This window comes from Pongo abelii, chromosome 2 (assembly GCF_028885655.2).
Source record: "Pongo abelii isolate AG06213 chromosome 2, NHGRI_mPonAbe1-v2.0_pri, whole genome shotgun sequence".
NCBI classification, from domain to species: Eukaryota; Metazoa; Chordata; class Mammalia; order Primates; family Hominidae; genus Pongo; species Pongo abelii.
Window position 1 is genome coordinate 5,184,394 of NC_085928.1, and position 24,226 is coordinate 5,208,619.

General features: G+C 44.7%; 1 protein-coding gene across 2 annotated transcripts in view; it reads left to right on the forward strand.

Annotated features, from left to right (window-relative positions):
• MKRN2 (makorin ring finger protein 2) overlaps positions 1-24,226 on the forward strand; it is a 28,821-nt gene continuing 4,595 nt past the window's right edge. The window contains exons 1-6 of one of the 2 annotated variants that reach the window (XM_002813106.6): positions 1-167; positions 14,043-14,171; positions 15,245-15,426; positions 17,250-17,554; positions 19,966-20,180; positions 21,786-21,896. In XM_002813106.6, the coding sequence (XP_002813152.2) occupies positions 142-167; positions 14,043-14,171; positions 15,245-15,426; positions 17,250-17,554; positions 19,966-20,180; positions 21,786-21,896 (968 nt within the window). In that variant the 5' untranslated portion in view covers positions 1-141. The remainder of the gene's footprint in view (positions 168-14,042; positions 14,172-15,244; positions 15,427-17,249; positions 17,555-19,965; positions 20,181-21,785; positions 21,897-24,226) is intronic. The other variant, XM_063721682.1, reaches the window with a different exon arrangement.

Sequence of the window (24,226 nt, forward strand, 5' to 3'; positions counted from 1 at the left end):
CGCTACAAAGGTGATACACCGGAGGGGCGGCGTGCGCCGGCGTGACGCGGCTACGCGGGATGGGCCGGGCCAGGGCCAAGGCCGAGGCGGCAGCGGCTGCGAGAGGCGGCGGCACGACGACGGTCCCTCAGCCCAGCCACCATGAGCACCAAGCAGGTCACTTGCAGGTCAGTGCGCGGGAGCCAGGAGCGCCGGGCCGCTTCGGGCCGCTCCCCCAGGCCGCAGGGGGGCCTGTGCGCGCCAGTCCTGTCGCCCGGGAACCTGAGGCTAGAGCGGGACTCGGAAAGTTACTCAGCTGTTCGCGGCGGGGCTTTGCGAGGCACAGCGAGCGCTGCGGCCAGAGCCGGGGATCTGGGGGATGCGTGGCCGAGACGCTGGGCGAGGCCAGAGCTGGGGGCTACGCCGCGAGTTTGAAGCGTGGCCCCTGTGGGCTGGGAGGAAGGACGTCCTAGCCAGGGCCGTGCAGGATGCCGGGGCGCTGTCGAGAAGGTTCTGGGGCTTACGCTTTAACTGGAAAAGATTTGGAGTTGAGTAAAGGGACGCCAAGAGGACGTTTACAAATGAGGATACCACATAGGAGTAATTTGTTAATCGATTATAAGGGCCTCAAAGTTTGGAGAATCCAGATGCAATCTAAACTTGCAGAGAGTTAGAAAGTAAAAATTGTTGTGTGGAAAATAATAACGACAGGTAGCATATTCTGAATATCGATGAAGCGCCCTGCATATTTCCAAGTCCTTTATATTCATTATTATCAGACTTCACAGTAAGACAACTTAGTAGTTATTATTACCATTTTACAGTGCAGGAAACTGAGACTGAAAGACGTTGACACTCCCTTTTATCTTAGTGAGAGAGCCATTTACGAGGAGAAATGCCACGGTAATGGATGGTTTATTGTAGAAAATAGAAAGCCAGATAGCTACACTACGACTTCTCCTATGAAATAGAATGGTGTGGTTGTGTAACACCCTCATTGCTTGGTCAGCTTGTGGCTTACTGGTAATGGAGTCTAGTCCTATTGAATTGTATGCTTGGAAAATGCAAATTTCATTTAATAATTTCTGTGGGAAACATTGCTTAAAAACAGTTATAGAGTTTGTGTAATAAACAGTTTATTTTCTATGTTATTACTTCTCTTCATTGGTATGAATAGTCGAGACGTGACTGTGCAGTAAGTTTTCTATTAGCATTAGTGTACATTTACTGTTCAATTTATCCAAGGCCCAGGTGGCTTATGTTAAGCTGTTGTCAGAAATTTGCACCTAGTGTCTATAAAGACTTTTACTAGGTTTTTTGTACTGGAAGGTGTTCTGTGAAGACGGGTTTGTGTGTGTTTACGTATTTTTATTTGTATAAAGTTTCTCCTGCTGGAGGAAGTATTCCTAGGTTATTGTGCACTGTAAAGTAGCTTGTAGCCTTCTAGAAAAACCTCTCTATTCCTCCCCACGCTTATGGTTTAATTCTACCGTTTATTCCTGTACCTCATCTAAGAAGTGTCCACAAAACAGTACACATTTATGTAATAATGCTTTATCATTGAATCTCAACTCTGTAGTATCTTATTTTACAAATAAGGAATCTTATGCTCAGAAAGACTTGAAATTTGCCTAAAATTTCGCACCTTAGTAGAGGCACAAGGACCTAAATCAGGATCATCTTGGTGTTTTCCTTGTATACCTGGAGATAGCTTGACTTGAAAGCTTTAATTCTGTTTCCCAAACAGGGGTGTTCTGTAGGATGTTGTTCCATATAAATGAAGATCAGGCTGGAATGTTGAGAAGGGATCACTTCTGTTTAAGTGTTTATTCATGTTTGTTGGGGACTTACAATGTGCTGCGGCTCTTAGGTACTGTAGTGTATAATCCAGGAACCAGCGCTATTCCACAGATCGTAAAACTGAGCCTCAGCATTGAAGCGACTTGCCTAAGGTCATTTAGTTTCCAGGTGACAGAGGTGTGAAATCAAAGTTCATGCCCTCATAGACTGTAGGGCCTCCAGATAAGTTTCGAAATGCTAAATTAAAATTTCCTTACTGCAGGACTTTTCAAAGCTTTTAATATGTTCTCATGAAAGGAAACTCATACAAGGATATGTAAAACTGCAAAGAAGTTTACTCACAAAGGGGTGTAAAGGAGTCAGGGCTCCCGATGACTGCCTTGCCAAATAAAAAACATAACAGGTGTTTTAAGTGGGAAAAACCCAATATGACCAAGAGTACCAAGTTTACATTAGTGTGTTTATCTACCATCAACTTTTCTACCAGCTTATCTACCAAAAGCTTTTCTCACTTTATTATCTCATTAACAAAAGCCTTATCTCTAGACATTGATAATTTATAGGAAATATTCAAGGTATGATTTATTTTGGGGACCAGATCTAAGCAGGGTGTTGTTTTTTTTTTTTTTTTTTTTTTTAAATCTCAGGTCACAAAGTTTTAGGTTTGTTTTCCTGACTGTGGGATGTGATGTACATGTTTATTTTGAATGACAGCAGAATAATGTCAGGTTTGCTTCCAATCTGTTAGGTATTATGTCTCTCCAAGAGATGCTTATCAAATGCTAGGAGTCTCAAACCTAATGACAAAGACACTCCATGTTTTTATTGCCTGGAATGGTAAAAATGACTGCTCGTACAGTTATACTGTCAGTCAGCTCTTCTGATTCCTTGACATGCCGCTCTATCCAGAATCTCAATCTGTGCATTTTTGCTGATTCCCCTCCCCCACAACCATCTCCCTGTCTTCCAGTCTGTTTTCAGAGCCCTGGGGGAGGCCCTTATTATAGCTTGGTAACCAGTTTATTTCACCCTCTCCTCTTGTGATAGAGCTTCCCTGCATCTCATAATCACTATTAGAAGACACAGGATTTCATTGTCCTAAGATAGTCAAGCCTTGGGCTTTTGATTCTTTGAAAGTCACAAAACATGGGGGATCTTTTCAGCTGGCAGGTGGTAGGAAGAGTTTGAGCTCCAGGGTTGGGCAGTTCTGGATTCTAATCCTGGTACCACCTGTGCCACAACTGCCTCATCTGTGAAATGAGGATGGTAATGCCTAACCGGCAGGGCTGTTTAAAAATTAAATAATAGCAACAAACCATTTATTTTGTATTAGGATGAGTACTTACATGCATTTTCTCGGTTAAATGTCCCAGTAGTCTATCATAGCAGTCTATGAAGTAAGTGCAGTTATTATAATCACATTACAGATGGGGAAACTGAGGCTCAGTGATTTAAATAACTTGCTCAAGCTCACATAGCAAGCAGTCTGACTTCAGTGTCTTCACCACCACACCGTACTTCATTTTATCCCCACCTCTAATCAGTACATTTATTGCAAGCCTGCCACAGTGCCTACCATTTGCGTCCTTCCCCCTCAATGGATCTGCTGTCACAAGGAGTATAGCCATAAAATTTTAGCCTGCGAAAATATGTAGGAAAATGTAAAAAAAAAAAAAAAAAAAAAAAAAAAAAAAGACACTGAGGATGCAAATTACCTGTATACTTGGAAGTGATTTGCAAAAGCGTTTTGCTAAACAGGCAACATTCAAGGGCCTCTAAAAAACCAGATTGATTGTTTTGCTTAGCACTGCTGCTGCTAGAGCTGCTGGTGGTTCTGTGGCCAGCAGTGAACCTGATATGCTCTGCAGTGTATAATAGCCATACTGTCTGAAACAGTCTTTTGGGTTTACCCAGTGTAACACCCCTTTGGAGTGTCCTCCAGAAAGAACCTACCTGCTCTGAGTCTCCAGCTATGCACTTCACTTGCCTAGTCGTCTCTCCCCTCCTCCAGTTCATGTCTCAGTCATCTCTCTTGGAAGATATGAGAGGCGGTTTGTCCATCAGAAAGGGTGAGCAGTTGGAAATTCATTACAAAGCGCAACATGAAAGAGGCTTGGAGTAAGATCGGTATAACATAGATGGAGAGGAATGACTGTAAGCACATGACAGAGATGCCCCAAAGGACAAGCAGGATGTGCTCTAGGTGGCTTTGTGCTTGTCACTGGGGAGTGGAAATGGTGACATATGCTGCAAAAATAGGACTGGGCTGACTTCACCTCTTACATAACTCTCGTTTCATACTTGCCTTTCTTGAAGGCAGTGATGGTGGTCTAGAAATTATTTTTGAATCTGTTTAAATCTCAGCTCAGTCACTTACAGAAGTGAAGTGGCTTTTATGAAGTCACCAGCTTATAAATGGCAAAACTAACTAGAAGCTCTGGTTGGCAGTTAAATATTTGTATTTTAATGGAAGAGATAATTAGTGCAGTTTGGAAGGCAAGTTTTTTGGATAGGACCTATGGAAGGTGGAGGTAGAATTATAAAAGGCATCCTTGCAGGAGACCACTACCTAAAAAAATCTTTCTTCTTGTCTGCCTTGTTAACAAATAGTGTCTGGTAGAGGGCCTGTGGTAGTCTTCCACCCTGGTTCTTTCGGGAAATTTTCTGTTCTAATTGCTTCAAAAGAAACGATACAGTATTGGCTGGTGCAGTGGCTCGTGCCTGTAATCCCAGCACTTGGGGAGGCCGAGGTAGGAGGATCACTTGAGCCCTGGAGTTCAAGACCAGCCTGGGCAACATAGCAAGATCCTGTCTCTACCTGAGAAAAGGAAAGAAACTATACAGTATTCATTCGATATCACTTTTGTGTAACTGCTTATGTTGCCACTTTGAACCTGTCTTCTTTCAGTATTTATGAGTTTACTAATCCTGATACCTCTTTGTCATTCAGACTTGGCTCTTGGCACTGACTTTTTTTTTTAAACTATTATACCTTCAAAGATTACCATGTTTGAGGACAATTGAAATATTGCAGTCTTGAGCAGCATTTCTCAAAAATAATTCTCAAACTGCTTAGATGTATACTCTACTTTTGTGTTTGGGATCTCCAAGAGCACCCCAAATCCAGAGACTGTCTAGAACTAGGACAAGTGGGTCCCAGTATACAGCTGTATTCAAGGCTGAGATTATTACCATATCTAGTAAGGGGTCACAGCCAGATCATGAGGGCAGAAGACATAGGGGGTCTGGAGGAGCCTGGGTGCAGGCTTCCTACATCTCTCCCTCCCTGAGAGGGCCACACAGCAATGAAAATGCAGCAACATGTGTCCAAGGAAGCCCATTAGGGATTCAGTGCCCAAGCTGGTCACATAGGCACCCTCTGCCTAGCATGAACCAAAATTCCAGACTCCCAGAAGGAAAGCAGGTTTTCAGCATGAACTACATTGTACATCAGTTTAGACACAGCGAGCCACTCTCCATCATTTAGGGAAAATTTTGTATCTGTGTAGAGAACTGTTACTAGCCAAGTTCCCAGATGCCAGGCAAGGGGCAGCCTTGGAAGCAGACCTTCCTAAGGATAGCAGTCTCAGATCTGCTACGTAACTCTCTTCTGTGCATTTATAAAATCAGTATTGTAAATAACAGGAACTCTAAGTCTCTAACAAAAAGTTAGTTTCCCAGCTTCTGTTTGTGCTTTTTCTTTTTAAAAAATAAAACTTTAACAGCCTTATGGCAAATTACTGCACAATGTCTGATCTAGTGCAGAGGTCCCCAACCAGTCCCTGGCCTTTTAGGAACCAGGCCACACAGCAGGAGGTGAGCAGTGGGCAAGTGAGCAAAGCTTTATCTGTGTTTATAGCCACTCCCCATCACTCACATTACCACCTGAGCTCCGCCTCCTGTCAGATCAGCAACAGCATTAGATTCTCATAGAAGCACTAACCCTATGATCTACGTTGTGTGCTTCTTATGAGAATCTAATGCCTGATGAACTGTCACTGTCTCCCATGATCCCCAGATGGGACCATCTAGTTGCAGAAAAACAAGCTCAGTGTCCCACTGATTCTACACTGGTGAGTTGTATACTTATTTCATTATATATTATTATAATAAAGTGCACAATAAATGTAATGTGCTTGAATCATCCTGAAACCATCCCCCATCCCCCCATTCCATGGAAAAATTGTTTTCCATAAAACTGGTCCCTGGCTCCAAAAAGATTTGGGACTGCTTATCTAATGGTAGGCCACAAGAGGGTGCTTCCTGGGGAAAGCCTAGCTGACTACCTAGCAAAGGCTGTAGGATGGCACCATTGTATAGTCACTTAAGTCATGAGGTCCCAGTTCTCATTTTATAGGCTCAGAAATTTGATTCTGTTGGTGTACATAGAGGTGGCTCATACTAGCCAAACTCATAAGAGACTGACTTATATACTAGAATATCCTTTTATAATTTCCCTGGGAAAAAAATAAACAGGAGGTCTGGTCAGCACTTCCTCTGCTTTTGGGGAGAGAAACAGGTGGAGAAGTCAGAGGTTTCTGATTGGGGCGGATGTGCAGCATGTTCACTAGTACCTTTCTCTGGAGACACCAGCAGTCTGGGCCTCTCGGGCCTCCCTGGCATTCCTTCCATACCATTCCCTCCTGTTGTCTAGTTCTTTTTTTTTTTTTCCTGAGACGGAGTCTCACTCTGTCGCCAGGCTGGAGTGCAGTGGCACAATCTCGGCTCACTGCAGCCTCTGCCTCCTGAGTTCGAGAGATTCTCATGCCTCAGCTTCCCGAGTAGCTGGGATTACAGGTACCTGCCACCATGCCCGGCTAATTTTTGTATTTTTATTAGAGACGGGGTTTCACCATGTTGGCCAGGCTGGTCTCAAACTCCTGACCTCAGGTGATCCGCCCGCCTTGACCTCCCAAAGTGCTGGAATTACAGGCGTGAGCCACTGTGCCTGGCATTCTGTTGTGTAGTTCTGTTTTCCACTTTCAGACAGAACCATATAAATGGTTAGGTTGAGGCTTTCTATATCTGCTTGCATTTAGTCATATTCTAGCTGTGCCTTCCTGCAGTTATTCCCAAGCATTCTTCATTAGAGAACAGATGTTCCCTACTACATCTTCCAGAGCACTAGCTCAAGAGGATCTGGGGCCTCAGATTGGGAAGTGCCATAGCATGTGGATGCCACTAGTGAGTGAGCCTGTGGGCTGGAGGGTATGAGGAGGCCTCTTAGATCAGCCAAGACTCATGCTGGTCCATGAAGGAAGGTGGGTTATAGTAATTCAGTGGAATGAAAGATATGGGCTACTGTGTTTTACACAGGGGCCACGATGGGGATGAAGGCAGCATGGTAGGGAAATTGATTTTGTTGGGGAAAGGTCAGGGCTATCTGGAAAGGCCAGAGTTGGGGTCCTCATACCTAGCAATTAAATCATCTGTAAGTCACCTCACCTCTCCAAGCCTTGGCTTTCCTATTTGCAAAAAGAAAAAGAAAAAAAATACCATATATCTTATCCTCAAGAATCCCTACTCTTAACATGCTATTATATATCTTTCCAGATTTTTTTTTGAGACAGGGTCTCACTGTGTTGTCCAGACTGGAGTGCAGTGATACAATCATAGCTCACTGCAGTCTCCAATTTCCAAGCTCAAGTGATCCTCCCGCTTCAGCCTCCCTAGTAGCTGGGGCTACTGGCGCACACAACCACAGCTGGCTAATTTTTGTATTTTTTGTAGAGATGAGGTTTTGCCATGTTGCCCAGGCTAGTCTTGAACTCCTGGGCTCAAGAGATCTGCCCACCTCATCCTCCCAAAGTGCCGGGATTACAGGCATGAGCCACTATGCGTGGCCCCAGATTTTTTTTTTTTTTTTTTGAGACAGAGTCTTGCTCTGTTGCCCAGGCCGGAGTGCAATGGTGCGATCTGGGCTTACTGCAACCTCAGCCTCCTGGGTTCAAGCGATTCTCCTGCCTCAGCCTCCCAAGTAGCTGGGATTACAGGCACCCACCACCACGCCCAGCTAATTTTTGTATTTTTAGTAGAGATGGGATGTTGCCATGTTGGCCAGGCTGGTCTTGAACTCCTGACCTCAAGTGATCTACCTGCCTCAGCCTCCCAAAGTGCTGGGATTATGGGTGTGAGCCACCATGCCCTGCTGGGCCTCAGATTTTTAAAGTACATGTATGTATATATTTATAATCTTTTACCAAAATGAGATCATACTGTATATACTGGTTTAAAAAATTTTATGTAGGCCGGGCGCAGTGGCTCACTCCTGTAATCCCAGCACTTTGGGAGGCCAAGGTGGGCAGATCACGAGGTCAGGAGTTCAAGACCAGCCTGGCCAACATGGTGAAACTCCGTCTCTACTAAAAATACAAAAATTAGCTGGGCGTGGTGGCGGGTGCTTATAATCCCAGCTACTTCGGAGGCTGAGGCAGGTGAACGCTTGAACTTGGGAGGCGGAGGTTGCAGTGAACCAAGATCGTGTCACTACACTCCAGCCTGGGTGACACAGCGAGACTCCATCTCAAAAAAAAAAAAATTATTGTGGTAAAATTTCCATAAAATTTACCATCTTAACCATTTTTAAGTTTATAGTTGTGTTACGTGCATTCACATTGTTGTGTAACCAATCTCCAGAGCTCTTTGTCTTGCAAAACTGAAACTCTGTACTACCCATTAAAAAACTTCCATTTCTCCCATCCCCAGCCTCTGACACCTGGCATTCGACTGTCTGTCCCTATGAATTTGACTACTCTAGGGACCTCACAGAAGTGGAATCATACAGCATTTGCCTTTTTGCGACTGGTTTATTACTCAGCGTAATGTCCTCAAGGTTCATGCATGTTGTAGCATGTGTCAGAATCACCTTCTTTTTTTTTTTTTTTTTTTTTGAGACGGAGTCTCGCTCTGTCGCCCAGGCTGGAGTGCAGTGGCACAATCGCGGCCCACTGCAAGCTCCACCTCCCGGGTTCGTGCCGTTCTCCTGCGTCAGCCTCCCGAGTAGCTGGGACTACAGGCGCCTGCCACCACGCCCGGCTAATTTTTTTCTATTTTTAATAGAGACGGGGTTTCACCGTGTTAGCCAGGATGGTCTCTATCTCCTGACCTCATGATCCGCCCGCCTCGGCCTCCCTAAGTGCTGGGATTACAGGCATGAGCCCAGCCAGAATCACCTTTCTTTTTAAGGCTGATTGTGTGGATAGACCACATCTTGTTTATGCATTCGTCCATTAGCTCACGCTTGAGTTGCCTCCACCTTTTGGCTATTGTGAATAATGCTGGTATGAACACGGGTGTGCAAATGTTTGTTTGAGTCCCTACTTTGAAGTCTTCTTTTTTTTTGAAACAGACTCACTCTGTTGCCCAGGCTAGAGTGCAGTGGCGTGATCTTGGCTCACTGCAACCTCTCCCTCCCGGGTTCAAGTGATTCTCCTGCCTCGGCCCCCAAAGTAGCTGGGATTACAGGCGCCCACCACCGCGCCTGGCTAATTTTTGTATTTTTAGTAGAGAGGGGGTTTCACCATGTTGATCAGGCTGGTCTCAAATTCCTGACCTCAGGTGATCCACCCACCTCGGCCTCCCAAAGTTCTGGGATTACAGGCGTGAGCCACTGGGCCTGGCCTGAATTATTTTATGTCTGTACCCAGAAGTGGAATTGCCAGATCATATGGTAAATATATTTTTAATTTTTTAAGGAACTTCCATACTGTTTTTCTATAGCAGCTGCACCATTAGCTATTTTATAATCTACTCTTCTCAGTTAATTGTGTTTAACTTTCCATATTAATAAGTTTTCATTTTATACCTAGTCCATACTCACATTTATTTCAAAATATCTTTCAAAATATCTGGTTTCGAAAATGTCTTTTGTATCTGGTTTGTTGAAACCAGATTCTAGTCCAGAGGTAAGTATTGCATCTGGTTATTATGTCCCTCGTGTTCTGTCTGCTAACCTAGCATTGTCCCTTCCCTTTTTTCTCTTTTTTAACAGCTTTTTCTGAGGTATAACTTATATACCATAAAATTTACCTGTTTGAAGTGTACAGTGCAAAACTTTTTAGTGAATTTACAAAGTTGTACAACCATCACCACAGTTAAATTTTAGGACATTTCTGTCACCCCTAAAAGATCCCTTGTGCCCATTAGCAGTCACCCTCACTTCTGTCCTCCCAACCCTAGGCAACCACTTAATCTACTTTCTGTCTCTATAGATTTACCTTTTCTGACATTGTATATAAATGGAATCATGCAACATGTGGTCTTTTGTGTCCAGCTTCTTTCACTCTGCATAATGTTTTCAAGGTTCACCCATGTTGTAGTATGTGCCAGTACTTCTTTCCTTTTTATGGCTGGATAAGAGCCCATTGTGTGGATAAATCACATTTTGTCTGTCTGTTCATCAGTTGATGGACATTTGGATTGTTTCCACTTTTTGGCTGTTATGCATAATGCTGCTTTGGACATTCATGTACAAGTATTTGTGTGGACATAGATTTTCATTTTTTTGGGTACATACCTAGGCGTAGAATTGTTGGGTCATATGGTAGATTTATGTTTACATTTTTTAAGAAACTGTCAAACTGTCTTCCAGACTTAACCTCCTTTAGTTACGTGGCACTTATAAAGAGAGTAGGCCTAGGTCCCACATACAGCCTCTTTTGTATTTGGTTGTTTTCTTGAGATGTCTTTCATAGGTTGTCCCCAGTCTCCTGTATTTTCTATGAACTGGATGTTAGATCTGGAGTTTTGTGGATTCAAATTAATTGTTTCTGGCTAGAATAAGTCATAGGTTGTTTTATACTTCATTTTGGGTCATATCAGCAGGTACATATTTAAGTTTTTTCCAAGTCGATTTTGAGTCCAGCATCATTTGTTGATTCTTTCCCCCACTTACTTTTTTTTTTTTTTTTTTTTTTTTCCTGAGACAGAGTCTCACTCTGTCACCCAGGCTAGAGTGCAGCAGCATGATCTTGGCTCATTGCAACCACTGCCTCCTGGGCTCAAGCGATCCTCCTACCTCATCTTCCTGAGTAGTTGGGAGCACAGGCGCACGCTACCATGCCTGGCTAATTTTTTGTATGTTTTTTGGTAGAGACGAGGTTTCACCATGTTGCCCAGGCTGATCTCAAACTCCTGAGCTCAAGCAATCCACTCGCCTTGGCCTCCCAAAGTGCTTGGATTACAGGCATGAGCCACTGCATGTGGCCTATGTGTGGTTCTATTTACAGGGTTTTTTGTTTGTTTTTTGTTTTGTTTTGAGACAGGGTCTTGCTTTGTCACCCAGGCTCGAGTACAGTGGTGCAAACAGAGCTCACTGCAGCCTCTCTCCTTCCTGGGCTCAAGCAGTCCTCCCACCTCAGGCCCCCAAGTAGCCACCATGCACAGCTGATTTTTGTATTTTTTATACAGATTGTGTTTTGCCATGTTGCCCAGGCTGACCTCAAACTCCTGGGTTCAAGCACTCCTCACACGTTGGCCTCCTGAAGTGGTGGGATTACGGGCATGAGCCTCTGAGCCCAGACTATTTATGGATCTTTAAAGAATCCCTGCAGCCTCCCTAAACTCCAATCTCTGTGATTTGCCTGAGGTTCTACTCCCAGTACCAAGACCTAGAATATGCCTCCAGGTAGGAAGTCAGACTAAATGTGGGGCTTACTGCCTGTGTTTCCCTTCTCTTAAGGACCAAGTCCTATTTTCTATTGTCTGAAAGCAGTTGTTTCACATATTTTGTTTCATTTTCCAGTCGGGTTTTTTTTGTTTTGTTTTGTTTTTTTTACAGTGAGAAGCCAAGATCCATGCTCCTTGATAGTCAGAAGCAAAAGTTTGTTTCTCTCTCTCTCTCTCTCTCTCTCTCTCTCAGATGGTTTCTATTCTGTGTCTTCAAGTATTCTGATATTTTCCTTTGTAGTATCCCATCTACTAAACTCATCTAATGTAATTCTCATTTCAGACATTGTATTTTTCACTTCTAGAAGTTTCATTTGTTTTTTGTTTTGTTTTGAGATGGAGTTTCACTCTTATTGCCCAGGTTGGAGTACAATGGCGCGATCTCGGCTCACTGCAGCCTCCGCCTCCAGGGTTCAGGTGATTCTCCTGCCTCAGCCTCCCAAGTAGCTGGGATTACAGGCATCTGCCACCACACCTGGCTAATTTTTGTATTTTTAATAGAGACGGGGTTTCACCATGTTGGCCAGGCTGGTTTTGAACTCCTGACCTCTGGTCATCCGCCCACCTCAGTCTCCCAAAGCACTGGGATTATAGGCGTGAGCCACCACGCCCAGTATTTGGTCTTATTTAAATCATCCATTTCTCTCCACATTATGTTTATGTTTTTCTTTAAATCTTTTAGCATATTGAGCATATTTATAATAGCTGTTCTTAAGGTCTTATTTTGCTGATTCCATCATCTCTGTAATTCCTGTTCTTTATTTTTCTCCTGGTTATAGGTCACATTTTTTTCTGCTTTTTGGCATATCTAGTAATTTATGATTGGATGCCAAGCATTGTGAGTTTCTGAGCATTTGGATTTTATTGTCTTTCTTTAAAGTTTGTTTTGGCTGACAGTAAGTTATATACTTGCTATCAGCTTGTTTTTTTTTTAGCTTATTTTTAAGCCTTATTAGGGTGTGTCTAAAATACTTCTACTCTAACACTAGTTTACTTTTTTTTTTGTGTGTGTGTGAGACAGAATCTTGCTGTCACCCAGGCTAGAGTGCAGTGGCACAATCATGGCTACTGCAGCCTTGAACTCCTGGGTTTAAGCAATCCTCCTGTCTCACTCTCCTGAGTAGCTGAACCACAGGTGCATACCACCATGCTAGGCTAACTTTTAAATTTTAGGGTCTCCCTTTGTTGCCCTGGCTAGTTTATCTTTTTTTTTTTTTTTTTTTTTTGAGACAGAGTTTTTGCTCTTGTCACCCAGGCTGGAGTGCAATGGCGCAATCTCGGCTCACCACAACCTCTGCCTCCTGAGTTCAAGCGATTCTCCTGCCTCAGCCTCCCGAGTAGCTGGGATTACAGGCATGCGCCTCCACTCCCGACTAATTTTGTATTTTTTTTAGTAGAGATGGGGTTTCTCCATGTTGGTCAGACTGGTCTGGAACTCCCAACCTCAGGTGATGCGCCCGCCTCGGCCTCCCAAAGTACTAGGATTACAGGTGTGAGCCACCACGCCCAGTCTAGTTTACCTTTAATATCAAGGCATGTTCATCTAGGGTCTCTACTGTTTGAGTATTCACTCAGGTCTCTCTACCCTGTCTGGACAGAGTTAGCCTCCCAGGTATTCCTGTACCACTTATTCCTTCAAGGCCAGGATCTGATATCTCAGTGGAATATTCTGATACAGAACATGTGATACATCTGATATTCTGATACATCTGAAACAATGTATCAGAAACGGCTTTCATTAAAAACTATACTTCAAGTACCCATACAATCTTTCTGTTTCTCACTTTCAGTACAGTGTCCAATAAATTGCATGAGATTATTCTACACTTTATTATAAAATAGATTTTGTGTTAGGTGATTTGGCCCAACTGTAGGCTAATGTAAGTGTTCTGAGCATAAGTAAGGTAGCCTAGGCTGAGCTAGGAGAATCGCTTGAACCCGGAAGGCAGAGGTTGCAGTGAGCTGAGACTGTGCCATTGCACTCCAGCCTGGGTGACAGAGAGAGACTCCGTCTCAAAGCAAAAAACAATGGCTTTATTGGGATGTAACTCCATTATTAGTCAAGGAGCATCTGTGTATATCTTTTGATACCACACTATGGTATTTGATCCTCACCACGACCAGTTAAGTGGGTAGTATAATCTTCATTTTATAGGGAAAGGTAGCAAGGCCCAGGGAAGTTGGTTTTGTGACATGTTCTTAAGTGGCAGAGCTGGGTCTTGAGCCCAGATCTTCTGGTGTCATTAGTCATGCCCTTTAAGCTCCTTGAGAACAGAGAGAACAGTTTTTCACAGAGTATTTTCTCAGTTATATGGCTCACATTGAACATATCTCAAATCAGGAACATATATCTTCACATAGAAATATATGGGATCATTTGTTTTTCTTTCAGAAAAGCTGTCATTGAATCAGTTGTAGTGCCTCTGAAATCACTGTTGTAGAATCAAGGAAATATATAGATCTCTCTCCAGTGCCTAATAGAGCCTTTATACATAATATATGCTTGGTAAATGTTTGTATGCTAGGTTCAAGAATAAGCTGATTTTATAAAGCAAAATGTGCTTCTAAAAGTCGTATGCCTGTGCTTGTCTCTGCAGGTATTTTATGCATGGTGTGTGTCGGGAAGGAAGTCAGTGCCTGTTCTCACATGACTTGGCAAACAGCAAGCCGTCCACCATCTGCAAGTACTACCAGAAGGGCTACTGTGCCTATGGAACTCGGTGCAGGCAAGGACTCTGCACCAGGCTCCAGCTGCGACACTGGTTTCATTTGGAGAAAAGGGGGAAATTTTAATGTAAAAGTAATAGGACAACATTACAAAAAGAATGGCAAATAAGTTTAAAACCTCAGTTTCAATACCCTAAAACTAATTTTCTTTCTTTTTTTTTTTTTTTTTGAGATAGAGTCTCTCACTGTTGCCCAGGCTGGAGGGCAGTGGCGCGATCTCGGCTCTCTGCAACCTCCGCCTCCAGGGTTCAAGCAATTCTCCTGCCTCAGCCTCCCAAGTAGCTGAGATTACAGGCACCTACCACTACTCCTGGCTGAATTTTTTTTTTTTTTGTATGTTTAGTAGAGATGGGGTTTCACCATGTTGGTCAGGCTGGTCTCTTAACTCCTGACCTCATGATCCACCCGCCTCGGCTTCCCAAAGTGCTGGGATTACAGGCGTGAGCCACCGTGCCCGGCCTAATTTTCATTTTTTAAAACTACTTTTCAGCCTTATTCTTAGGAATATATAGTTATAAAATTGTACACAATTCTGGAAACTTGTTCATGCTTTTGTAGTGAAGAGCTGATCTTTTCTTTCCTAGGCTGCAAAGCTTCCTTCCCTCCTTTTTCTGTGCTGTGCAGTGGGAGATGATGGAAGTAGGCCCACCTTGGTCTTTCCCTGTCAATGAGTGCCAAGAGAGACAGTCAGGGAGAGATCATTGGCCCTTGTCAGCATTTTGGGGACTCCTGCTCAAAAGAATACTGGGTCAGTCAGGCATCAGGAGATTTCAGCTCAACATCTGTTTGGAACTTTCAGGTTCTCTGTGTGGTCTGGTGCTGTGTGTCTGTCCCACTCAAGTCCCATAGAGACACTTAAGCATAGGTGATAGATAGCAAATGTCCCCCTCACACTGAATTGCCAAGCATCTGTTAATAATCGATAATCCTGTTAGAGTTTAAATATTGGAAAAGATGGCCACCTTCTTCACCTCAACAAGTGCAGCAGAAGGAGGGCCATTGGCATCTGGGGAGTGTGGGAGATGTGTGTGGGTGGCATATCTGTAATGCGTCTGCTGTGTGTTTTGTTTAGATATGACCACACGAGGCCCTCCGCTGCAGCTGGAGGTGCTGTGGGCACCATGGCCCACAGTGTGCCCCCCCCAGCTTTCCACAATCCTCACCCTCCTTCCGAGGTCACTGCATCCATTGTGAAAACTAACTCACATGAACCCGGAAAGCGTGAAAAGAGAACATTGGTTCTTAGAGACCGAAGTGAGTAAGCGGAAGCCTTTTGTTGCGTCTTTTTGCATACCACTCTTGTTTATGCTTGGTGCTCCTTTCTAGCCTCCTCTTGTCAAGAGGACTCCTAACCTAATACACCTCCAGATTGTCTGCGTGGAGAGACTTCAGAACTCTTCTGAAGAGGCTCCATGTGGCTGCAGATCATTCAAATGATACATTCGCCCTCGTGCCCAAGGCTGGGTTGAGCTCTAAGACTGGCCTGGCAAAACATAAAAACGCAATCTTTTTGTCAACATGTAACTTCCATCTTCATATGGTGGTTGTCCAGCTGGTGAGAAGCATCAAGCTCTTCATTTCAAACCTAAATATTTTGTCTGGGTGCAGTGGCTCACACCTATAATCCCAACACTTTGGGAGGCTGAGGCGGGCGGATCACCTGAGGTCAGGAGTTCGAGACCAGCCTGGCCAACATGGTTTAGTAGAAACCTGTCTCTACTAAAAATACAAAAATTAGCCGGGCGTAGTGGCAGGTTCTGTAATCCCAGCTACTTGGGAGGCTGAGGCAGGAGAATTTCTTGAACCCGGGAGGCAAAGATTGTAGTGAGCTGAGATCAAGCCACTGCACTCCAGCGTGGATGACAAGAGTGAGACTCCCTCTCAAAAAAAAAAAAAAAAAAAAAAAAACTAAATATTTTGCTAAAGAGCATGTTTCACTGTTTGACTTTTAGGCCCGTGAATGGTCTTAGTTTTTATACTGACAGTGTTTGACAGTTTAGATTGCACCTTTGGGAACAGAATAGCACACTAGGGTTTGGGACATGGTCTGTGCCTTAAAACAGAGTTTGATGAGGAAGAAAGCTACAAATTGTAAAAGTTTTTTTGTTTGCTTTTTGTGTTTTTTGTTTGTTTGTTTGTTTTGTTTTTGTTTTTTTTTTTTAAATGGAGACTCGCTCTGTCGCCTAGGCTGCAGTGCAGTGGCATGATCTCCGCCTCCCGGGTTCAAGGGATTCTCCTGCCTCAGCCTTCCGAGTAGCTGGGATTACAGGTGCCCACCACCATGCCCGGCTAATTTTTTTATTTTTAGTAGAGACGGTGTTTCACTATGTTGGCCAGGCTGGTCTCAAACTCCTGATCTCATGATCCACCCACCTCGGCCTCCCAAAGTGCTGAGATTACAGGCAAGAGCCACTGCGCCCGGCCATAAAAGTTGTTTTTATTGGCTGGTCCTCACCAGGTGAAGAGATTTCTAATTCTTGGAATTGGGTACCATGAGGTAGGCAGATTCCATCCCCAGCAAATGAGTAATCCTGTGAGAATACGTGACCTCTAAACAAGCTCTGAGGTGTGCAGTGGGAAGGCAGCAGCTCCTAGCGTGAGAAGGGGTCACCATGGGGCAGTTTACACTGGCCTCAGGACCCACAGATTTGCTCTAGACATCTATTCTAGTTCACTTAAAATGATTTTACTTTTGCTGGTATGAAGGAAACACTGTGTTCTAGTGATCCCACTGTTTTTTTGTTTGTTTTAGTGTTAACTGGTCCAGGTGTTAACATTTCCATATTTGCCATTTTAAACAGCTTTAGTGTTCTTTTGTATAAGTGTATCCTGTTGTTTTGCTATTTCCCTGTCTTGCCATTTTTGTTTTTTTGTTTTTTTAAGTAATTATAAGTAATGTCACTATGAACATTTTATACTATTCCTTTTATTTTTCCCTTTCGGTCTGTTTTTTTGGCCATATGTTCTCAAGAGTGGAATTCTTAGGTCAGAGTAGCTTAAAATGTTAGGCTTTGGCTAACGCATACCAAAAAAATTGGGCCATTTTCATGTGCATGTGTGCTGTGTGTTGTATTCAGATCTCTCTGGCATGGCTGAAGGGAAGACCCAGCCGAGCATGGTGAGTAATCCAGGCAGCTGCAGCGACCCCCAGCCCAGCCCCGAGATGAAGCCGCATTCCTACCTGGATGCCATCAGGAGTGGCCTTGATGACGTGGAGGCCAGCAGCTCCTACAGCAGCGAGCAGCAGCTGTGCCCCTACGCGGCTGCTGGGGAGTGCCGGTTTGGGGATGCCTGTGTCTACCTGCACGGGGAGGTGTGTGAAATCTGTAGGCTGCAAGTCTTGCACCCATTCGACCCAGAGCAGAGGAAGGCTCACGAAAAGGTAAAGTCACAAACCTTTGCATGAACTCATGTTAAGAAATCTGAAATGTACTGAACAGGACATGGAAGGCCATCCATACACACTCAAGAAATCTGAAATGTACTAAGTGACAGAATAGTTGGTATTTCCACAGGCATCCCCCTGCCAGTAATACCCATATTATGTATCTGGTATATTTACATCCTATTTTCAGGTTCTTTTTCCTGCAGTCATTTTGCCAATTTTTTTTTTTTTTAACGGAGTCTCCCTCTCACCCAGGCTGGAGTACAGTGGTGCAATCTCGGCTCACTGCAACCTCTGCTTCCTGGCTCAGGTGATCCTCCTGCCTCAGCCCCACCGAGTAGCTGGGATTACAGGCGCCCACCACCACACCCGGCTACTTTTTGTATTTTTAGGAAAGATGGGGTTTCACCATGTTGGCCAGGCTGGTCTCAAACTCCTGACCTCAAGTGGTCCGCCTGCCTTGGCCTCCCAGAGTGCTGGGATTACAGGCATGAGCCACCATGCCCGGCCTATTTTGCCAATTTTTGATTACTCAGAATAAAGAGAAAGAGAAGTGGTATCTGAAACATAAAATCATGCTAAGTTCAAAGAACAGATCTAGCTCGGGACCATGGTATGTCGTCTGTGTGCATATCTCTATCACATGCAGATACAGCATCCTCCCTCCCTAGGTTCACACTTCCTCAGGGTTGGGATCCAGCTAGGTGAAGTTTGGGAAGATTTGAGCCCAAATCATAGAATCTGAGGAGCCACTTGTTGGAAGGGCCTTTTAAAGTCATTAATGTCTGCAGTGTTTTGGGAGGCTTTGCCTTATGCTAGGCCCTGTGCATGATGCAGAGGGTACAAAGCTCGATAAGAGGCAGGGGAGGGCCAGGCATGGTGACTCACACCTGTAATCTCAGCACTTTGGCAGGCCAAGGCAGGCAGATCGCTTGAGCCCAGGAGTTTGAGACCAGCCTGGGCAACATGGTAAGATCCCCATCTCTACAAAAAAAAAAATACAAACATTAGCCAGGTATGGTGGTGCACACCTGTAGTCCCAGCTACTTGGCGGGACTGAGGTGGAAGGATCACCCGAGCCTGGGAAGCAGAGGTTGCAGTGAGCCAAGATTGTGCCACTGCACTACAGCCTGGGCAATAGAGTGAGACCCTGTCTCAAGAAAAATAATAAAAAAAACTTAAAAATGCCCGGTGTGGTGGCTTGGCTAACTTTTAAAATTTTATTTTATTTTGGCTGGGCACGGTGGCTCACGCCTGTAATCCCAGCACTTTGGGAGGACGAGGCAGGCGGATCACGAGGTCAGGAGATTGAGACCATCTTGGCTAACATGGTGAAACCCTGTCTCTACTAAAAATACAAAAAATTAACTGGGCGTGGTGGCGGGCGCCTGTAGTCCCAGCTACTTGGGAGGCTGAGGCAGGAGAATGGTGTGAACCCGGGAGGCGGAGCTTGCAGTGAGCTGAGATTGCGCCACCGCACTCCAGCCTGGACGACAGAGAGAGACTCCGTCTCAAAAAAAAAAAATTTTATTTTATTTTTCACAGAGGTGAGGTCTTGCTGTGTTGCTTAGGCTGGTCTTGAACTCCTGAGATCAAGCAGTCCTCTTACCATGGCCTCCCAGAGTAATGGGATTACAGGTGTGAGCCACTGCACCTTGCCTAAGGCATGTTTAAATGGACAGCGTATTTCTAGATAATCAAGGGGTAAGTTAGTACTGACTCCATGTGGCAATGGACAAGGAGACACTCTCCATTGTCTTCCAGGGAAGCAGAGGGTTAGAGCTGTCTTCTTTATGCAAGTGTGTGAGGTCTCTGCGGTGAGTGTTGGCTTGTCTCAGATCTGGACACACTGAGCTCACAAGAGCTGGGCCTAGGTCTTCTCACTCTTGCTCAAATGCCAGCACATGAAGGAATTCAGGGCGTGCCTAGTGAATGAATGAATTCATTGAATCATTTTCTTGGGGAGAAGTGGTACTTCTTACATATGACTAGGCTGCCAGCCTCAAGGCTCATGGTAAGGACGAGTCAGCATCTCTGATGTAGACATGGCTCAGAGTCGGGGGAAACAGTGCCCAGAGGAGCTGGGGGACTAGGGCCACAGTCCTTACGGACTCTGACTCCACTGCAGTTTAAGCTTTTTGGATCTCCGTGTTCTCAGTCCTAAATGGGTGGTGACCGTGTCACCTCCTAGGAAAGCAAGGGGCTGGACCAGTGATGGTTTGAAGTCCTTTGTGTGGTCTGAGGGAGATGTCAGTGTCCTGACTTGGGGGAGGCTGGGCCTTTGCTCACAGCAGTCGCTGTCAGTGTTCCTGATCTCAGCTGTGGCAGTGTGGCTGCAGCTACTCCTAGGGCTCCTGCCACTCCTCAGTGGCCCACAACCAAAGCCTTCCTTCCTGTCTGTGCTTCAGATCTGCATGTTGACATTCGAACACGAGATGGAAAAGGCCTTTGCCTTCCAGGCAAGCCAGGACAAAGTGTGCAGTATCTGCATGGAAGTGATCCTGGAGAAGGCCTCTGCTTCTGAGAGGAGATTTGGGATTCTCTCCAATTGCAATCACACGTACTGCTTGTCCTGCATCCGGCAGTGGCGGTGTGCCAAACAGTTTGAAAACCCAATCATTAAGTAAGTACAGCCAGGGGTCTTAGCTGTAGGAGCTAGGAGAATGTTTGATTTGAGACTTTATTCCATCCACTTTTAAGCCCTCTGTTACACTCCAGAGTAACTGGTGAGTTCTGGCCCCTGGCTGCATGAACTTCGGCAAGTCATTTACTCTTCCTGAGCCTAAGTGCCTGTTCCTATAAAAGATGGGCAACAATTCCTACCAAGCCTTCTGGGTGTTGGGGAGGAACTCAGCAAAGATGGTCTGTGTAAAAAGGTGTTAAATGGCACTGGCCTGTTTTCATCTCCTAGCCTTGTGTTTGAAATCCAGTACTACCTGCCTGTAGCCCAATTGCCTGTTTTGAGCTTCGTTTTTTCCCCCACCAAAAACGAAAATAGGGTTATTTGAGGATGAAGTGGAATAATGCATGTAAAACATTCTGCATGATGCCTGGCACATGGGATGTGCTCAATGTGGCCAACATAGGAGTCTCAAATTCTCCAGCAGGACATGGGAAGAGCTGGCATGTGGAGAGGTTACTGCACGCGTTCTACTGTTCAGAACTCTTCACATCTGTCCGCTCATCTCATTCCCTCAAAGACCCTCCTCAGTTACAGATTAGGAAACAGGCCTGGGGTGCGGGGGTCAAGTAACTTGCCAAAAATCGTGTGGTAAAACAACTGCTTTATTGAGATAAAAGCCCACAATTTAGTTCACCACTCATCTGCTTTCTGTCTCTACAGAGTTGCCTATTCTGGACACTTCTTATAAATGGAATCATAGAATTTGCAGCCTTTTGTGCCTGGCCCCTTTCACTGAGCATAGTGTTGTCAGAGTTCATCCCGACTGTAGCATGTGCCAGAGTCCCCTTCTCCTGGCGGAATACGTTCCATTGTATGACACAGCACATTTCCCTCATCCATTCCTCAGCTAGTGGACATTTAGGCTGTTTTAACTTTGCAACTATTATGAATAATGCTGCTGTCAACATTTGTGAACACAGTTTTGGGTGGGCATGTGTTTTCATTTCTCTTGGGTATACACCTAGGCGTGGGATTGCTAGGTTTTATGGTATAATAACTCTACATTAAACTGTTGGAGAATCTGCCAGACTCTGTTCAAAGTGGCTGCACCATTTTACATTCTCACCAGCAGTGTATGAGGGTTCTTATTTCATCTGTCTTTTTTGTTGAGGAAACCCTATATATATATGTGTGTGTGTGTGTGTGTATTTTTTGCTTTAAGTTCTGGGATACATGTCCAGAATGTGTAGCTTTGTTACATGGGTATCCATGTGCCAAGGTGGTTTTCTGCACCTCTCAACCCATCACCTAGGTTTTCAGCCACGCATGCATTAGCTATTTGTGCTGATGTTCTCCCTCCCCTTGCCCCTGCCCCGACAGGCCCCAGTGTGTGATGTTCCCCTACATGTGTTCATGTGTTCTCATTGGGAAACCCTATTTTTTTAATAGTAAATAAGGTTCTTGGATGATTGTGATTTCATCTTTTGGAATTTCTGGTGAAGGAAATGCCTGTAGTGGTCAGGCAGTTGAGCAAGAGGTTTAGCAGAGAGCGTGCCCAGGCTTCGTAACATGACTTCTCCCTTAGTAATCTAATTCTTATTTCAGGTCTTGTCCAGAATGCCGTGTGATATCAGAGTTTGTAATTCCAAGTGTTTATTGGGTGGAAGATCAGAATAAAAAGAACGAGTTGATTGAAGCTTTCAAACAGGGGATGGGGTAAGTGCTTTTGAGTTTCGACATGCCCCTGCTGCCTGCCTGTCTCTGCTGTCAGCCCGTGTTCTCGTTCTCCCTCCCAGGAGTGTGGTCTTAGGGGCCTCTTCCTCTCTTCCTTCTCTCAGGCACCATGCTGGGCTCTGGGATGCAGCAATGAGCAAGGACATGGTGATGTGGACCTGTTTAGTTTTGGTGTTTTTTTTTTTGTTTTTATTTTTTTTCGGTGAGATAGGGTCTCACTCTGTTGCCCAGGCTGGAGTGCAGTGGTGCAATCTCAGCTCACTGCAGCCTCAGCCTCCTGGGCTCAAGCAGGAGCCTCTTGAGTAGCTGGGGCCACCAGTAGTGTGTGCCACCATGCCCGGCTAATTGGCTAATTTTTTTGGTAGAGACAAGGTTTTGCCATGTAGCCCAGGCTGGTCTTGAACTCCTAGGCTCAAGTGATCCTCCTGCCTCGGCCTCCCAAAGTGCTGGGATTACAGGCATGAGCCACCGTGCCCGACCTCAAGTTTTCCTCTTTATCCTGGTTGTCAGCATGTTGATATTTTGTCTAGGAGTGGAGTGGTTTTTCTCTACATTTATGTCACTCCCCAAGATTAGAGAAATTTTAGCTATTGTTTCATTAACTTTTTTTCTGTCTTGTTTTTTCTTTTCCTACTGGGACTCTACTTCCATTTATGATAGTTTTTTTATATTGTTCATAGATCTGTGGGGATGTTCATTTTTTTTCAATCTTTTTTTCTTTTCATCTCCTTGAACATAGTTGTAGCAGCTACTTTGAAATCCTTGTTATCTTGAAGTTGACCTCTGTTGTCTTTTAAGAATGGATCACATTTTCCTGATTCTTCGTATGTCTAGTAATTTTAGATTTTATCCTTGACATTGTAAATATTACATTGTAGAGAGACTTAGGATTCTGTTACCGTTTATCTGTAAAGTGTTGATTTTTTTTTTTTTTTTTTTTTTTTGAGACGGAGTTTCACTCTTGTTGCCCAAGCTGGAGTGCAGTGGCACAGTCTCGGCTCACTGCAACCTCTGCCTCCCGGGTTCAAGCGATTCTCCTGCCTCAGCCTCCCGAGTAGCAGGGATTACAGGCATGCACCACTGCGCCTGGCCAATTTTTTGTATTTTTAGTAGAAACAGGGTTTCACCATGTTAGCCTGGCTGGTCTTGAACTCCTGACCTCAGGTGATCCGCCCACCTCGGCCTCCCAAAGTGCTGGGATTACAGGCATGAGCCACTGCGCCCAGCCAAGTGTTGCAGTTTTTAACAGGCAGGTAAATTGTTTGAACTCAAACCCAGGTAGCAGTTCAGATCTCAGTTCTGGTTTTGCATTCGTAGCTGACTTTGTCGCATTCCTGTGTGGTTCGGGAGTTAGTCAGATTTGGGCAGAGTTTATACACAGCCTTTGAGCACGTTTTCACAGGCCCCTTACTTTGTGGGATTGCTTCCTCACTTTCCAATGGCTGTGATTTCCTTGAACTCTTGTCTTTTAGTTCTTCAGGCCAGAAAGATGGATTTCCCCTTGGAGTTTTAGCCACCCCATGTGGTTATGATTTTGGCCTGCTCCAGGATAAGAGCTACTTCTTTTTTCTTTTTTTTTTTTTTTTTTTTTTGGAGATGGAGTCTTGCTCTGTAGCCCAGGCTGGAGTGCAGTGGCACAGTCTCAGCTCACTGCCACCTCCGCCTTCCGGGTTCAAGCACTTCTGCCTCAGCCTCCCAAGAAGGTGGGACTGCAGGCGCATGCCGCCACGCCTGGCTAATTTTTGTATTTTAGTGGAGACAGGGTTTCACTGTGTTGCCCAGGCTGGTCTCGAACTCCTGAGCTCAGGCAATCCACCTGCCTCGGCCGCCCAAAGTGCTGGGATTACAGATGTGAGCCACAAAAGCTACCATTTTTAAAAAAGGTAATTTAGCCTTTGCCATTGCTATTCTTCTTTGTGTTTACTCCTCCAAAGAATCTAACTGCATTTGTTCATTCTCCGGTGCCTTCAGGTCTTCTTGAAATATTTGTGTTAAGACTTATCTGCAGGAGGGTTGGGTGTGGTAGAAGTTTACTTGTCATACTAAAAGTGAAACTATGCATTACCTTTTTTAATGGTTCCTTTATGTTGCATATTAGTTTACTAAAGCTTGATTTTTTTTTTTTTTTTTTACATCATTTTTTCCTCAGACAGTCTTCCTGTGTGTCCACAAGAGGGCAGGCATGGCAAGCAGAGGGGTCCCAGCCTGTAGAAAAGGGCCCCGGCCTATAGAAAGGGGCTCTGCTGAAAAGCAGTCTGGAAATTGTTATTGCTATTTGGATCTTTCCTTGCTTTGCTTTCCTTTAATGACTG